The sequence below is a fragment of the Mesoplodon bidens genome (genome assembly GCF_964165515.1).
Source record: "Mesoplodon bidens genome assembly, chromosome: 11".
Lineage (NCBI taxonomy): Eukaryota > Metazoa > Chordata > Mammalia > Artiodactyla > Ziphiidae > Mesoplodon > Mesoplodon bidens.
In genome coordinates, this window is record NC_138167.1 from 77,325,652 (window position 1) to 77,343,430 (window position 17,779).

The 17,779-nt window shown below is 43.3% G+C and overlaps 1 protein-coding gene across 5 annotated transcripts in view; it reads right to left on the reverse strand.

Annotated features, from left to right (window-relative positions):
- DRAM1 (DNA damage regulated autophagy modulator 1) overlaps positions 1–16,242 on the reverse strand; it is an 88,176-nt gene extending 71,934 nt beyond the window's left edge. For all 5 annotated transcript variants that reach the window (XR_014017108.1, XM_081249742.1, XM_081249740.1 and 2 more), the window contains exon 1: positions 15,993–16,242. Coding sequence is in view for 4 of the 5 variants with exons in the window: in XM_081249742.1 (XP_081105868.1) it covers positions 15,993–16,123 (131 nt within the window). In the remaining variant the exon portion in view is untranslated. The remainder of the gene's footprint in view (positions 1–15,992) is intronic.
- Between the last annotated feature and the right edge of the window lie 1,537 nt (positions 16,243–17,779).

Consider the following 17,779-nt stretch of genomic DNA (forward strand, 5'->3'; position numbering starts at 1 on the left):
AGGAAAACCACATTCACAGAAAGAATAAAAAGTCAGAGGGCTATGTACCAGATGAAGGAACAAGATAAAATCCCAGAAAAACAACTGAATGAAGTGGAGATAGGAAACCTTCCAGAAATAGAATTCAGAAAAATGATAGTGAAGATGATAAGGACCTCAGAAAAAGAATGGAGGCAAGATCGAGAAGAAGCAAGAAATGTTTAACAAAGACCTAGAAGAATTAAAGAACAAACAGATGAACAATACAATAACTGAAATGAAAAATACACTAGAAGGAGTCAATAGCAGAATAACTGAGGCAAAAGAACGGATAAGTGACCTGGAAAACAGAATGGTGGAATTCACTGCTGCAGAACAGAATAAAGAAAAAAGAATGAAAAGGAATGAGACAGCCTAAGAGACCTCTGGGACAACATTAAACACAACAACATTCGAATTATAGGGGTCCCAGGAGAAGAGAGAGAGAAAGGACCCGAGAAAATATTTGAAGAGATTATAGTCGAAAACTTCCCTAACATGGGAAAGGAAATAGCCACCCAAGTCCAGGAAGCACAGAGAGTCCCATACAGGATAAACCCAAGGAGAAACACGCTGAGACACATAGTAATCAAATTGGCAACAATTAAAGACAAAGAAAAATTATTGGAAGCAACGAGGGAAAAACGGCAAATAACATATAAGGGAATTCCCATAAGGATAACAGCTGATTTCTCAGCAGAAACTCTACAGGCCAGAAGGGAGTGGCATGATATATTTAAAGTGATGAAAGGGAAGAACCTACAACCAAGATTACTCTACCCAGCAAGGATCTCATTCAGATTTGATGGAGAAATCAAAAGCTTTACAGACAAGCAAAAGCTAAGAGAATTCAGCAGCACCAAACCAGCTCTACAACAATGCTAAAGGAACTTCTCTAAGTGGGAAACACAAGAGAAGAAAAGGACCTACAAAAACAAACCCATAACAGTTAAGAAAATGGTAATAGGAACATACATATCAATAATTACCTTAAATGTGACTGGAATAAATGCTCCAACAAAAAGACACAGGCTTGCCGAATGGATATGAAAACAAGACCCATATATATGCTGTCTACAAGAGACCCACTTCAGACCTCGGGACACATACAGTCTGAAAGTGAGGGGATGGAAAAAGATATTCCATGCAAGTGAAAATCAAAAGGAAGCTGGAGTAGCAATACTCATATCAGATAAAACAGACTTCAAAATAAAGAATGTTACAAGAGACAAGGAAGGACACTACCTTGGATGATCAAGGGATCAATCCAAGAAGAAGACATAACAATTATAAATATATATGCACCCAACACATAGGAGCACCTCAATACATAAGGCAACTGCTAACAGCTCTAAAAGAGCAAATCAACAGTAACACAATAATAGTGGGGGACTTTAACACCTCACTTACACCAATGGACAGATCATCCAGACAGAAAATTAATAAGGAAACACAAGCTTTAAATGACAAAATAGACCAGATAGATTTAATTGATATTTATAGGACATTCCATCCAAAAACAGCAGATTACACTTTCTTCTCAAGTGCACAGGGAACATTCTCCAGGATAGATCACATCTTGGGTCACAAATCAAGCCTCAGTAAATTTAAGAATATTGAAATCAAGCATCTTTTCCGACCACGACGCTATGAGATTAGAAATCAACTACATGGGAAAAAATGTAAAAAAAACCAAACACATGGAGGCTAAACAATATGTTACTAAATAACCAAGAGGTCACTGAAGAAATCAAAGAGGAAATCAAAAAATACCTAGAGACAAATGACAACGAAAACATGGCAATCCAAAACCTACAGGATGCAGCAAAAGCAGTTCTAAGAGGGAAGTTTATAGCAATACAAGCCTACCTCAAGAAACAAGAAAAATCTCAAATTTTGAAACCTCAAAATCAAAATATCTCAAAACTTACACCTAAAGGAACTAGAGAAAGAAGAACAAACAAAACCCAAAGTTAGCAGAAGGAAAGAAATCATAAAGATCAGAACAGAAATAAATGAAATAGAAACAAAGAAAGCAATAGCAAACATCAATAAAACTAAAAGCTGGTTCTTTGAGAAGTTAAACAAAACTGATAAACTATTAGCCAGTCTCATCAGAAAAAGAGGGAGAGGACTCAAATCAATAAAACTAGAAATGAAAAAGAAGAAGTTACAATGGACATTGCAAAAATACAAAGCATCCTAGGAGACTGCTACAAGCAACTCTATGCCAATAAAATGGACAACCCGGAAGAAATGACAAATTCTTAGAAAGGTATAAACTTCCAAGACTGAACCAGGAAGAATTAGAAAATATGAAAAGATGAAGCACAAGTAATGAAGTTGAAACTGTGATTAAAAATCTTCCAACAAACAAAAGTCCAGGACAAGATGTCTTCACAGGTGAATTCTATGAAACATTTAGGGAAGAGCTAACACCCAACCTTCTCAAACTCTTCCAAAAAATTGCAGAGGAAGGAATACTCCCAAACTCATTCTGTGAGGCCACCATCACCCTGATACCAAAACCAGACAAAGATACTACAAAAAAAGAAAATTACAGACTAATATCACTGATGAATATAGATGCAGAAATCCTCAACAAAATACTAGCAAACAGAATCCAACAACACATTAAAAGGGTCATGCACCATGATCAAGTGGGATTTATCCAAGGGATGCAAGGATTCTTCAATATATGCAAATCAATCAATATGATACACCATATTAACAATTTGAATAATAAAAACCATATCATCATCTCAATAGATGCAGAAAAAGCTTCTGACAAAATTCAACATCCATTTATAATAAAAACTCTCCAGAAAGTGGGCATAGAGGGAACCTACCTCAACATAATAAAGGCCATATACGACAAACCCACAGCAAACATCATTCTCAATGGTGAAAAACTAAAAGCATTTCCTCTAAGAGCAGGAAGGAGACAAGGATGTCCACTCTCACCACTGTTATTCAACATAGTTTTGGAAGTCCTAGTCCATGGCAATCAGAGAAGAAAAAGAAATAAAAGGAATACAAATTGGAAAAAAAAAGTAAAACTGTCACTGTTTGCAGATGACATGATACTATAATACATAGAGAATCCTAAAAATGCCACCAGAAAACAACTAGAGCTAATCAATGAATTTGGCAAAGTTGCAGGATACAAAATTAATGCACAGAAATCTCTGGCATTCCTATATATTAACAACGAAAGATCAGAAAGAAAAATTAAGGAAACAATCCCATTCACCATTGCAACAAAAAGAATAAAATACCTAGGAATAAACCTACCTAAGGAGGTAAAAGACCTGTACTCAGAAAACTATGAGACACTGATGAAAGAAATTAAAGATGACACGAACAGATGGAGAGATATACCATGTTCTTCAATTGGAAGAATCAATATTGTGAAAATGACTATACTACCCAAAGCAATCTACAGATTCAATGCAATCCCTGTCAAATTACCAATGGCATTTTTTACAGAACTAGAACAAAAAATCTTAAAATTTGTATGGAGACACAAAAGACCCTGAATAGCCAAAGCACTTTTTTTTTTTTTTTGGCGGTATGTGGGCCTCTCACTGTTGTGGCCTTTCCCGTTGCAGAGCACAGGGTCCGGACGCGCAGGCTCAGCGGCCACGGCTCACAGGCCCAGCCGCTCCGCGGCATGTGGGATCTTCCTGGACCGGGGCACGAACCCGCGTCCCCTGCATCAGCAGGCGGACTCTCAACCACTGCGCCACCAGGGAAGCCCCCCAAAGCACTTTTTTTAAAAAAAATTATTTATTTATTTATTTGTTTATTTATTTATTTATTGGCTGCATTGGGTCTTCGTTGCTGTGCACAGGCTTTCTCTAGTTCCGGTGAGTGGAGACTACTCTTTGTTGCAGTGTGCGGGCTTCTCATTGCAGTGGCTTCTCTTGTTCCGGAGCACGGGCTCTAGGCCCGTGGGCTGCAATAGTTGTGGCACGCAGGCTCAATAGTTGTGGCTCGTGGGCTCTAGAGCATAGGCTCAATAGTTGTGGCACACAGGCTTAGTTGCTCTGTGGCCTGTGGGATCTTCCCGGACCAGGGCTTGAACCCGTGTCCCCTACATTGGCAGGTGGATTCTTAACCACTGCATCACCAGGGAAGTCCCACCAAAGCAGTCTTGAAGGAAAAAAATGGAGCTGGAGGAATCAGACTCCCTGACTTCAGACTATACTACAAAGCTACAGTAATCAAGACAATATGGTACTGGTACAAAAACAGAAATATAGATCAACGGAACAGGATAGAAAGCCCAGAGATAAACCCACGCACCTATGATCAACTAATCTATGACAAAGGAGGCAAGAATATACAATGGAGAAAAGACAGCCTCTTCAATAAGTGGTGCCTGGAAAACTGGACAGCTACATGTAAAAGAGTGAAATTAGAACACTCCCTAACACCATACACAAATATAAACTGAAAATGGATTAGAGACCTAAATGTAAGACCGGACACTATAAAACTCTTAGAGGAAAGCATAGGAAGAACACTCTTTGACATAAATTGCAGCAAGATCTTTTTTGATCCACCTCCTAGAGTAATGGAAATAAAAGCAAAAATAAATAAATGGGACCTAATGAAACTTAAATGCTTTTGCAAAGCAAAGGAAGCTACAAACAAGATGAAAAGACAACCCTCAGAATGGGAGAAAGTATTTGCAAACGAATCAACTGACAAAGAATTAATCTCCAAAACATATAAACAGCTCATGCAGCTCAGTATTAAAGAAAGAAACAACCCAATGCAAAAATGGGCAGAAGGCCTAAATAGACACCTCTCCAAAGAAGACATATAAATGGCCAAGAAGCACATGAAAAGCTGCTCAACATCACTAAGTATTAGAGAAATGCAAATCAAAACTACAATGAGGTTATCACCTCACACCAGTTAGAATGGGCATCATCAGAAAATCTACAAACAACAAATACTGGAGAGAGTGTGGATAAAAGGGAACCCTCTTGCATTGTTGGTGGGAATGTATATTGATATGGCCACTATGGAGAAGAGTATGGAGGTTCCTTAAAAAACGAAAAATAGAATTACCATATGACCCAGCAATCCCACTACTGGGCATATACCCAGAGAAAACCATAATTGAAAAAGACACATCCACCCCAATGTTCATTGCAGCACTATTTACAATAGCCAGGTCATGGAAGCAACCTAAATGCCCATCGACAGACGAATGGATAAAGAAGATGTGGCACATATATACAATGGAATATTACTCAGCCATAAAAGGAACGAAATTGGGTCATTTGTAGAGATGTGGATGGACCTAGAGACTGTCATACTATGAGTGAAGTAAGTCAGAAAGAGAAAAACAAAAATCATATATTAACGCATATATGAGGAACCTAGAAAAATGGTACAGATGTACCGGTTTGCAGGGCAGAAATAGAGACACAGATGCAGAGAACAAACGTATGGACACCAAGGGGGGAAAGCGGTGGGTGTGGTGGTGATGAATTGGGAGATTGGGATTGACATGTACACACTGATGTGTATAAAATGGATAACTAATAAGAACCTGCTGTATAAAAAATAAATTTAATTTAAAAAAACATGCATGATAATATAAGCTTGGTCAAATACCGTTCTTTAAATCATTGGATACATGGGATTCCATTACTCTAAAGCCTGGGGTCATGGTTTACTGGGGGGACTGAGATGCTGGCAGTATGCAAAATTATCTGCATGCCCAAACAGGTTTATTAGACTGTCCTAAAATCCTAGGCCCATTGCTTGGAAGATTAGTCAGGACCTAGAACCAAAAAACACTTAAGGCACCCGTATAAGGAGACCATTACTTCCTTTGTCTTCATATTTAAATATATTATTTAAAATAAATAACTATGATAATAAAAAGTCATTCCAGGGCATTCCCTGGTTGTCCAGTGGTTAAGACTAGGTGCTTTCACTGCTGTGGCCAAGGTTCAATCCCTGGCTGGGGAACCAAGATCCCACAAGCCATGTGGCCAAAAAAAAAAAAAGTCATTCCATTTTATTACTTATATTATTAGGGCTAACTTTTTGGCAGCTTCACTCAGTGATTATTCTAGAGTGGGAGGTACCCTATAGCTATATCAACTATTTTTTTTTGAGGTGTGGTTGATCTACAATACTATATTCAACTAGTTTTCAATTTAAAAAGAATATCCTAGTCATAAATGCAAACAACTTGCTCTTTTCTCACTCTATTCACATGCAATTGCCCTCTTTCAACCCAAGTTCCCTCTTTGTTCACTCATACAACATTTTTAAAATACTGTTAAACAACATTGTAAAACAGCTATACTCCAATAAAAATTAATTTTTTTTTTTTTTGCGGTACACGGGCCTCTCACTGTTGTGGCCTCTCCCATTGCGGAGCACGGGCTCCGGACGCACAAGCTCAGCTGTCATGGCTCACGGGCCCAGCCGCTCCGCAGCACGCAGGATCTTCCCGGACCGGGGCACAAACCCGTGTCCCCTGCATCGGCAGGCGGACTCTCAACCACTGCGCCACCAGGGAAGCCCTAAAAATTAATTTAAAAAATTTAAAAAAGGAAGTTTAGTGAGAAACAAGCTGGTCTGCCATCACTAGGTCAAACTACTTCCCTGTAGTTTTAACATTTTAAGATAATTTAACTAAAGATTTTTGTAATCAAAGTTGATTGTTTAGAGGAAATTAATTTCTTAAATACCTATATTAATTTATTAATCAGAAAATCAAATTATTGTTATCTTATAACAGCTATTAGTTTCATGAATAGAATAACAAGATTAAGTTGTCCTTAAAGACTTGTGAAAAAAAAGTTTCAATGTTTGTATCCATAATGAAATAAATTTTAAATTCAGTGTAAAAAAATTTTTTTTTAAATACTGTTAAGCATCTCCTATGTGTTGGGAACTGTGTCGGGTGATGAGGATACAAAGATGAAAAGGTAATTCACTACCTTCGAGAAGCTTAGTATCTAACAAAAAAATTCAAAGATTCATTGATTCAACGTATAGTTACTGATTGCCTTCTATGTAACAGGCAATTTTGTAGCAGGGTGAATGCAGTGGTAAGTAAAACAGAAAAAGCCCCTTCTTTGTGGAATTACATTCTGTGGGGGGCAATAAAAATCGTCTAGGAGTGGGACTTCCCTGGTGGCACAGTGGTTAAGAATCCGCCTGCCGGGCCTCCCTGGTGGCGCAGTGGTTGAGAGTCCGCCTGCCGATGCAGGGGATACGGGTTCGTGCCCCGGTCTGGGAGGATCCCATATGCCGCGGAGCGGCTGGGCCCGTGAGCCATGGCCGCTGGGCCTGCGCGTCCGGAGCCTGTGCTCCGCAACGGGAGAGGCCACAACAGTGAGAGGCCCGCATACCGCAAAAAAAGAAAAAAAAAAAAAAAAAAAAAAAAAAAAAAGAATCCGCCTGCCAATGCAGGGGACACGGGTTCTGAACCCTGGTCTAGGATGATCCCACCTGCCGCGGAGTAACTAAGCCCGCGTGCCACAACTACTGAAGCCCGCGCGCCTAGAGCCCGTGCTCTGCAACAAGAGAAGCCACTACAATGAGAAGCCCTCATACAGCAACAAAGACCCAATGCAGCCAAAAACAAATAAATTAAAAAAAAATTTTTTTTAATCATCTAGGAATGATGAATGCTGTGAAGAAGAGGCAAGCTGGATAAGAGGACAGAGAGAGACAGATGAGCCACCCACTCGAGACAGGGTAATCTGGGGAGGGTCCTTGAACAGAGATCTGAATGAATATTTGGGCCAGGAAAATTACAAGCAGAGGGAAGAGCCAAGTCAAAGGCCAGAAGGTGGCAATATATTAGAGCAACTGCAAGGAAGGAGGCGTGGCTGGAGGGGGAGTAAGCAAGGACCTGTGTGCACATGGGCGAGGGGGTCATGGAGAGCCCCGTAGGTCATGGTAAGGACTCTGAATGTTACTCTAAACGTGATGGGAAGCCACTGAGGGCTGAGAGCAGGGAAGTGATATGAAGTTGATTGATGTTTTTAAAGGATGTTGCAAAAAGACTATGGAGGCGCAGGCATGGACCAGGGAGCCTTAGGAAGTGATTTCAGTAGTTTATCAAGAGAGGACAGTGGCTTGGACCAGAATGGTAATGAAGAGGGAGGCAAAAGAGGTCAGATTCCGAAATTTTTTCTGAGGGGAGTCTCTAAAAACACAATCCCTGCTTGGACTATCGCTGCTAATATTACAAAAGGAAAAAAACATTTCCTCAGCACTTACACTTGCCTTCATCTTATTTGGTCTTCAGAATATTATAAGGAAAGTACTTATCATCATCTTAAAGATGAAGAAACTGAGTCTTAGAAAAGAAACTTGCCCAAGGTCACAGAGACAGTAAATGGGGAAGCCAAGCCATGTATCTAGAGCTGTCTAATTTCAATGGACACAGTTCAGAACTCTCTGCTGTGCGATATTGTTTCTTTTTATGATAACATATCATTTCCACATGAGTTTACAGAACTGTTTATCTTACAAGCGGGTTCACACCAGTGATCCCTCCTGCAGCCATTACCTTAGTAAGTTGTCCTTGGCATGCTATGACTCTATGATGCATGTTCTTGATGGACTGAAATGCAATTACTGCCAGGGAAAGAGGACTGTTCAGTGGACCACTCTTTTTTAAGTTGAAATTGAGCACTTAGGTTTAAAAATTGTCAGCCCTGCATCAAGACTTCTGAGCGATACTCTACTGCCTTTTAAAAAGTAGGACTAGCAGAAGAAAAACATTCACAAGTTTAAGTCAATGAGAAAAATAAGTATTTTATGTAATTAAATGACAATGAAAACTTTAAATGGAGGAGAACTTATATATATATTTACAGTTGACTCAGAAGCCAAACAATGCTACAAGGTGCAAAAGTTTAGGATCTTCAATGTTCTTACTGTTTTTCATAGAATTAACTAATTTGGGCAATGCTTTTTGACAAAAATATTAAGCTATAAATTATCATTTCAAGGATGACACTTTTCTAGCTCGAAGTTTTAAATGGCATGCCTACCTTTTCGTCTTATGATACTGTGGCTTAGAGATACTGTGAGGTAATAATCACTGCACTGTAAAGACTGAAATGTCATTAACATCATGTCAGAATATGTGACTCTGTACACAGAGACCTCATTATCCTATTATTTATTAGCCTGAATCCCATTGTTGCAGCTGAACAGGGAAGCAAAAGTCACCATTGCCTGAAATTCAGTGTAGTTGGTAATCAAAAGAGTTGGTTTAAGCAGAAGCCATCAAAATTATATGGATTCTGGGGGCGAGGGATAAATTAGGAGTTTGGGATGAACAGATACACACTAATATATATAAAATAGATAAATAACAAGGACCTACTGTATAGCACAAGGAACTATATTTAATATCTTATAATAATAACCTATAATGGAAAAGAATCTGAAAAATAGAGATATAGGCATATGTATAACTGAATCACTTTCCTATACACCTGAAACTAACACAACATTGTAAATCAACTACACTTCAACTAAAAAAATAATAATAACAAAAATTATATGGATATGTACACACCACAAATATACAAATGTACATACATTCATTTGCCTACATGTTGATGTGGCCAAGGCTGTTACATGAGTACGAGTCCACTGTATGTCCTCCTGGCATAAAAACCACATCTACTCTGAATCATCTCATTTCCAGTTTGGGTGTCTTTAAAGTGGATAGAGGGCTTCCCTGGTGGCGCAGTGGTTAAGAATCTGCCTGACAATGCAGGGGACACAGGTTCGAGCCCTGGTCTGGGAAGATCCCACATGCAGCGGAACAACTAAGCCCATGGGCCACAACTGCTGAGCCTGACGCTCTAGAGCCCACGAGCCACAACTACTGAAGCCTGCACGCCTAGAGCCCGTGCTCCACAACAAGAGAAGCCACCGCAATGAGAAGCCTGCACACCACAACAAAGAGTAGTCTCTGCTCGCCACAACTAGAGAAAGTCTGTGCGCAGCAACGAAGACCCAACGCAGCCAAAAATAAATAAATAATTTAAATTTTTTTAAAAAGGCAACCATTAAATCAAGAACTTTGCATCCTGTAATCGTAAAACCGTATTGGAAAAAGTATGTATCCCTCCCTTAAAAAATCAGCACCTGGATCATTTTAAGATTTTTGTTCATTATAGGAATTTTGTCTTTTCATTTTATTTTGTTCATTTTAATGAATTTTGTTCATTATAGCACATAGTTGTGATTATAACCTAAATTTTGTAATTGTTAACTAGACGAAAGATAAAATAATTTTTAGATTCATTTTTGGAGTTAAAGACCCAACCTCTTTTTTTTTTATTAATTAATTAATTTTATTTTTGGCTGTGTTGAGTCTTTGTTGCTGCACGCGGGCTTTCTCTAGTTGTGGCAAGCGGGGGCTACTCTTCATTGCAGTGCGCGGGCTTCTCATTGTGGTGGCTTCTCTTGTTGTGGAGCACGGGCTTTAGGCACACGGGCTTTAGTAGTTGCAGCATGCGGGCTCAGTAGTTGTGGCTTGCGGGCTCTAGAGCTCAGTAGTTGTGGCTTGCGGGCTCTAGAGCACAGGCTCAGTAGTTGTGGTGCACGGGCTTAGTTGCTCTGCAGCATGTGGGATCTTCCTGAACCAGGGCTCAAACCCATGTCCCCTGCACTGGCAGGCGGACTTTCAACCACTGCACTACCAGGGAAGCCCCCAACCTCTTTTAACTTTGTTCACTATGCCATTTTGGCCCCCCTTTTAAGGGGCTTAATTCTTGGTGATCCAGTTTTCTGCCATCAGTCACTGAGCTGGATGTGTGGTCATGAGGAGGAACAGTGGGGATGGCCGGAGATCACAAGCCATCAAGCAAACAGTACTTCACAAAAAAGTGAGTCTAGGCTAATGAAAAGCAACCAGGATGCAGAATTGGCAAAACTTTAGAAATAAAGGGCCAAAGAATATTCTGGAAGCAGGAGACACAAGCCAAAGAAGAAGATATAAAAAAAGAAAGGCTATCAGCTGGGAGCATTTGATAAGTAAAGGTGATTTAACATAGCCTGAGGGATTTGGTCAGAGAAGAAATCTAAGGAAGTATAACAAATTAAGCATGATTGTACTTAAGAATATGAGCGTGGGGCTTCCCTGGTGGCACAGTGGTTGGGAGTCCGCCTGCCAATGCAGGGGACGCAGGTTCAAGCCCTGGTCCGGGAGGATCCCACATGCCGCGGAGTGGCTGGGCCTGTGTGCCACAGCTGCTGGGCCTGCGCGCCACAACAGCTGGGCCTGTGCTCTAGAGCCCGCGAGCTGCAGCTACTGAGCCCACATGCCTAGAGCCCGTGCTCCACAAGAGAAGCCACCACAATGAGAAGCTCACACACCGTGGCAAGGGTTGTCCCCCGCTCGCTGTAACTAAAGAAAAGCCGACGCACAGCAACGAAGACCCAATGCAGCCAAAAACATATAAATAACTAAAATTAAAAAAAAAAAAGAATATGAGCATGGCCCTGTAAAAATCTAAACTAATGCTTTGAGGTTGATTTTTATTTGTCCTTGGTTTTCACATCCTTGCATTAATGGTTTCATAATACAGAAACATCACACTATGTTATTCCAACTTACTAAATTGGGTGGCTGTTTGAATCCCCATGCTTCTAATTTAATTTTCTGATAGGAAACATCCATTTGCCTAAAAAATAAATTCATATAAAAAGTTAATGCCAAGTTTAGAGATGTTACCTTTGGGAGAAACTGGGTAAAAAAATACATGGGATCTTTCTGTATTATTTTTTTATAACTGCATGTAAATCTATAATTATCTTAAAATTAAAAGATTAATTTTTTTAAAGTGTGGCAGGGAAAGTCTTATTTCCACCCTTTTTTTCCATCTGCTAGGGTTTTGCTGACCATGGCCACCTCCCTCCCTCATACAGAGATAAACCATTTTTATTAGTTTCTTCATGCAAGCAAATACAGATAGATATACATTATTCCCCTCCCCAGTGGTTATACTTTGTTTGCATCTTGCTTTTTTCCATGTAACAATGTAATGAAATTCTAAAGAGAGTATTCTACGTAAAAAGAGCTTTCCTTTGAGATATTCTTGGGTAAATCATTTATTAAGCCAGTCCTCTACTGATGGACATTTGTATTGTTTCCAACCTTTTGTTATTAAGAGCCATGCTATGAATATACTTCAGATATTGTATTTGTGTCATTTTGATAAATAATGCCCAAGTCCCTCCATAGAGATTGAATCACTTTACGTTCCCACCAGCAGTGTATGGGAGCCTGTTGCCCCGAAGTCTCACCAATAGAATGTGTTATCAAACATTTGGGTTTCTGCCAATCCAGTAGATGAAAAGTGAGTTTTTTTGTTTTGTTTTGTTTTCAGCCGGGCTGCGCAGCTTATGGGATTTTGGTCCCCCAACCAGGGATCGAACCCAGGCCCTTGGCAGTGAGCGCCTGGAGTCCTAACCACTGGACCACCAGGGAATTCCCAAAAGTGAGTTTTAATTTGAATTTTTATTCCATTCATGAGATTGAGCATATTTTCATGTGTCTAAGAGCTATAGGCCCACTTGTCCAAAATACTGAGGAATAACAATGTTATCAGAAAATATCTGATAAGAAAGCTGAATTTGATTGTCCTACTGGAAAGAGGTTCTTCCACAGTTCTGAATCTTATTTAAAATGCAATGGCTAGTGGTGATCATTTCTTAGTGTACAAAGAATACCGAATCACTATGTTGTATACCAGGAACTAACAAAGTGTTGTACGTCAATTATACTTCCAAAACAAACAGAAAAAGATCAGATTTGTGGTTACCAGAGGTGGGGGTGGGGAGAGGGGACGTTACATGAAGGTATCCAAAAGGTACCAACTTCCGGCTGCAAGACAAGGAAGTGCTAGGGATGCCACATACAACATGAGTAACGTAATGAACACTGCCGTATGTTAAGAGAGTGATTCTTAAGAGTTCTCATCACAAGGAAAAACTATTTTCTTTTGCATTTATTTTGTATCTGTGTGAGATGATGGGTAGTCACTAAACTTATTGTGATGATCATTTCATGACATGTAAGTCAATTCGTGATGCTGTACACCTTTAACTTATACAGTGCTGTATGTCAATTATACCTCAATAAAACTGGAAGATAAATAAATAAACAAAATTGTAAAATGCAATGGCTCTTATTTAAAGTGTTCAGCCTTGTTAAAAAACATCAGAACATCAGATTGGCTGAACAATGCCTTCGCGTAAAAGGGTGCTCACCCTAAATATGTCCAGATCACTGACCAACCACCAGTGACTTTACTGAGCCTTCCCTAAAGGGCTCTGCCCTGCCCTGGAGGGAAGAATAACAATACTCACAGTTGAGCACCCAAGACATATTAATTCAACAAATATCGGGAGCCTTCATGGATGTTACATTCCAGCAAAGGAAGACAGATGATCAGCATAATAAATAAGTAAATCATATAGTTTGTTAGAAGGTAATAGGTGCTATGGAGAACAAGACTGGATGGGGGGGTCAGGAGCACTAGGGTGCAGTGTTAAATAGGGCCATCAGAGCAGGCCTCACAGAGATAACTGAACAAAGAAGGAGGTAAGGAAGAAAGCCTGGTGATATCTGGAGGAAGAACCTTCTGGCAGAGTAATAGCCAGTGCAGAGGCCAGGAGAAAGAGGTGTGCCTGACATGCTCAAGACCCAGGAAGGAGGCCAAGGAGTCTGGAGGGAAGTGGAGGGAGGCGGGGGGTGGGGGGTAAGGAAGAAGAGGAGGCATCAGAGCAGAGATAAGTTAGAGAAGTACGGTCTGGGCCAAATGGATAAATCTGGAGTTAATCCCATCACGTCCAGAGACTTGCCCTTCTAATCTTGCCCTTGCCCTGGCCTCAATCACTTAGTTTTCTAGGAGGCGGCAGAGGCAATCCAGTGCTCCAGCCACTCATGTAGGCAGACAGAGCAGACAACCTACAGGCCCCAGGCACACTTAGGCAAGCAATCACGTGTTTGTAAGCTGAAGGCTCCCGGCAACAAGGGAACAATCTCATGCCTTTTTCTTCTCTTATTCCACTTTTTCCTGAAAGTTTCCTTTCCTTGCTAAATTTAAAACCTCTTCCTTGGAATGTCTGTGATTTGAGCATCTTACAAGTGGTTGGTCCTGTCAGCTCATTTCCCCATTTCTGAATGTCTAGTAGCTCACCTGGAGGTGCTATTAATCACAGTTACATCAGACACCTCTACAAAGACTCAAACCCTGCCTCTGATCGCCTGGCCAATGTGTACCAAATACTACCTGCCCCTGACCTTCAAACTGGCAACAAACACAGCTGCTATTTTCTCAATAAAAAGCATTACCGGGAGTGAACTCTTGCTTTTTACATCAGTCTAAGAGGATCTATCCCACTTCAAATACAAGAGAAGCAAGACAATGGCACTTGGGACAGAGACGAGCCATGAGAAACCAAGCCGAGGTTTCTTCAGGGGCAGCACGCCTGATGTTTCCTCGATGCATGGGACGCCTCATCTTGCGTGGGCAAAACCACCACCATTACTACAGATTTGGTTCTGTGGACTATTCTGCATATCACTTGCTTCCTTGCATCTTTAAACTGTAGTCCCCTCTTGCTTCACTTCGTTTCCCCTTCCTCGCCTACAAAAAAGATTACAGAGCATTGCTCACCAGGCAGAATGGCTGCAGGAAGAAGAGGCCCTACAACCTCTATAATCTCTACAATCCCTACAATAATTAAGCAGTAACCTTGGGTGTCACCAACTTTATAATGCCCTCACCAATCAATACAGACCCAGAGCAGTCACACCACTTGGATAAGGATGGATTCTTCAAATGTTTAAGGAACGCCATTACCACAGTCAAGGCGCAGAGCTGGGAGCCACACAAAGAGGATCCAGACGCATGTCCTGGGCACTGATAAAGTGACTCTCAAGAAAGATAGAGACCAGACGTCCCTGGTGGCGCAGTGGTTAAGAATCCCTCTGCCAATGCAGGGGACACGGGTTCAAGCCCTGGTCCGGGAAGATCCCACATGCCACGGAGCACCTAAGACTGTGCACCACAACTACGGAGCCTGGGCTCTAGAGCTCGCGAGCCCCAACTACTGAGCCCATGCACCACAACAAAGAGGAGCCTCTGCTCGCCATGACTAGAGAAAGCCCACGAGCAGCCCCGAAGACCCAACGCAGGCATAAATAAATAAATTTATTTTAAAAAAATTAAAGAAAGGTAGAGGCCAAAACTCATGAAAGACGAAATGGTATAATGACAACACAAGAGATGTCACCAACTGTTGACAATTTGAAGGCCCAGTACCCAGAGGGATCTTGGGCAGCTCCATCCAAGAGAGCTTAAAGCGTCTTCCAAACACCGCTACAAAAGGTAGCATGGTGTTGCTTCTGGCATGGGAATGAATCCGGGTGTGAGTTCTGCTTCCACCATTTCTTAGCTGTGACATCAGTGTCACACTGATGAATTTCAACATCAGCTTAAACTTAGTTTCCTTGCAAGAAAAATGAGCCAGACAGCCACTTCACGAGGACGTTGGGAAGCAGGAGTGAAATACGTGAGCTGTTCTAGCGTACACCTGGAGCTGCCTCTTACACACTCAATGAGTGGCATCCAACAGGATCCATCCTTGTTTCAATACCGCCAAAGAAGCGTCTTCCAGAGATTCTGTCCCATACCCAGTCTCAAAGTTCTACTGTGCATCCTCGATGGCTCCTGACGCCCCTCTGCTCAGTGTTCCGGGTAGAATCAGAACTGCTCGGCTCCTACCCCCTGCCTCCCCGTACCTCCCAGGAGCACCCCCTCCTGTCGTCAGTGCCCCATCTTTCCACAAGACGCCCCAGCTGGGTCTGGACCCCTTCCCTCCGCATCAGCAGTGCTCCCCCGCGATGCCTCGGCCCCGTCCCGCGTCCTGCCTCCCACCCGGCTCCTCACCTGATGTAGGGGAGGAAGGGGTTGACGTGCCCGGAGAGCACGGCGACCACGTAGGAGATGATGAAGGCGGCGGACGACCAGGTCACCAGGAGGAAGGGGATGAAGGCCATTCCCCTCAGGAAGCACGGCATCGCGCCGCCGCCAGGAGGGCGCTGCGCTCTGCGGGGCCGGAACTGGGGGCTGCTCCGCGCTGCTGGGAGGCGGGGGCCGCGCACGTGCCGACCCGCGGCGCGGCGGCCACGGCGCGAACAGCCACGGGCGGCCGGGCTGGAGGCTCCGCGACGGCGGGGCAGGCCCGGCCCCGGAGAGAGGGGAGGCACGGAGAGTGGAGCGAGGCGGCGGGCGGCGAGGCGGCGGCGCGGGGGTGTGTGGGGCGCGGGCGGCCCGGGCCTGTTGGGAAACGAGCGAAGTCACAAAGCGGCGGCCCCGCCGACTTGCAGGCGCGCGGCGACCTCCCCGCTAACGCGACGCCGGGGCTGCGGGACCGCGGGGCGGGGGGCGGCCGGCTCCTTTCGCTTTTGGTTCGGCCTCGGGGCGGGGGCCGCGGCGAGAATGCCCGCCCAGACGGTCCCAGCGCGCCAGGCCTCCCTTGCTCTTGCGCAACTCCGGGGAAACGGATCAACGCCTCCCGGCCCCTCTTTCCCTCGGGGTTTCCGGGGTGCCGGGCCTCGAACCCCGACGGCTTCCTCTCCGTGGTCCCGCCGCCCGCGCGTGGTGACATCCACCCCATCCCAACGCGCTGCGACGGCTGCTGCTGCCCCGGCTGCCGGGGTCCGGGCAGAAGTGTTCGGTGACATTCGCCAGGACACGGGGCACGGATGCGGCACCCACGTGGATGGTGTCCACCTGAAAACCGAGGGAGTGTAGAGGCGGGTGTTTGCGAGGGCCGGGGGTGAGCTCTGGCCGAGCCTGGACAGCCCCGGTGCTGCCCACAGTGCTGCTTCCTCCCTACCCCGCCCCAATCCCCCCTCCACCCCGCACAGCGGACTCTTCTTTCCTAGAAGTTAGGTTCCTCTTTCTCTCACGGATCAGGGTTAGCCCAGGCTTGGAGCCATGACCTAAGGTGAGTAATGGGGACTTGATACATTTCAAACCCTGCGAAAGGGATTCGTGTTCTGAAGGCGCTGGCCGGCACAGTGATTTTGAGATTAGTTTAGGGATTCTGAGCCCAATGTATGTGAGGTCACTGGTCATTGGTAACCAAACGTGGGTTCGTTTTAGCCACATTAACATTTCTTGAGTGTCCTGTCCTCCTGCTAAGATTAAATAGTTTCATGGGTTCTAGGAGACTGACATGTCAAAATAAAATACATTGTATGGAGTATTAAATAAATATGAGATTTAAAAAAATAGAGCTGAGAAGCTGGGGCCAGTGCTCGCATGAAGAGCCAGGTACGTGTTCCTGACAGATAATAGAGGTTTTTAAAGTAAATCATTGCTCTTCAGGCAAAGAAAGGTGAGACTAGCATTCCAGCCCAAGGGAACAGGAGGAGAAAATGCACAGACGGTGAATTGCCTGTTTTTCTGGACCTAGAGAAGTACCCTAGGGGACTTCCATGGTGGTCCAGTGGTTAGGACTCCAGGCTTCCACTGCACGGGGCACAGGTTCCATCCCTGGCCTGGGAGGATCCCACATGGCCGGTGGCTGAAATGAATAAATAAACCACTAAAAAAAAAAAAAAAAACACGCTAGTGTAAGGCAGGGAATGGAGAGGTGGGCAAAGAGGCCACATCACCTGAGCCCTGCTAAGAATCTTATTTGTTTGAACGTATGGACACCAAGGGGG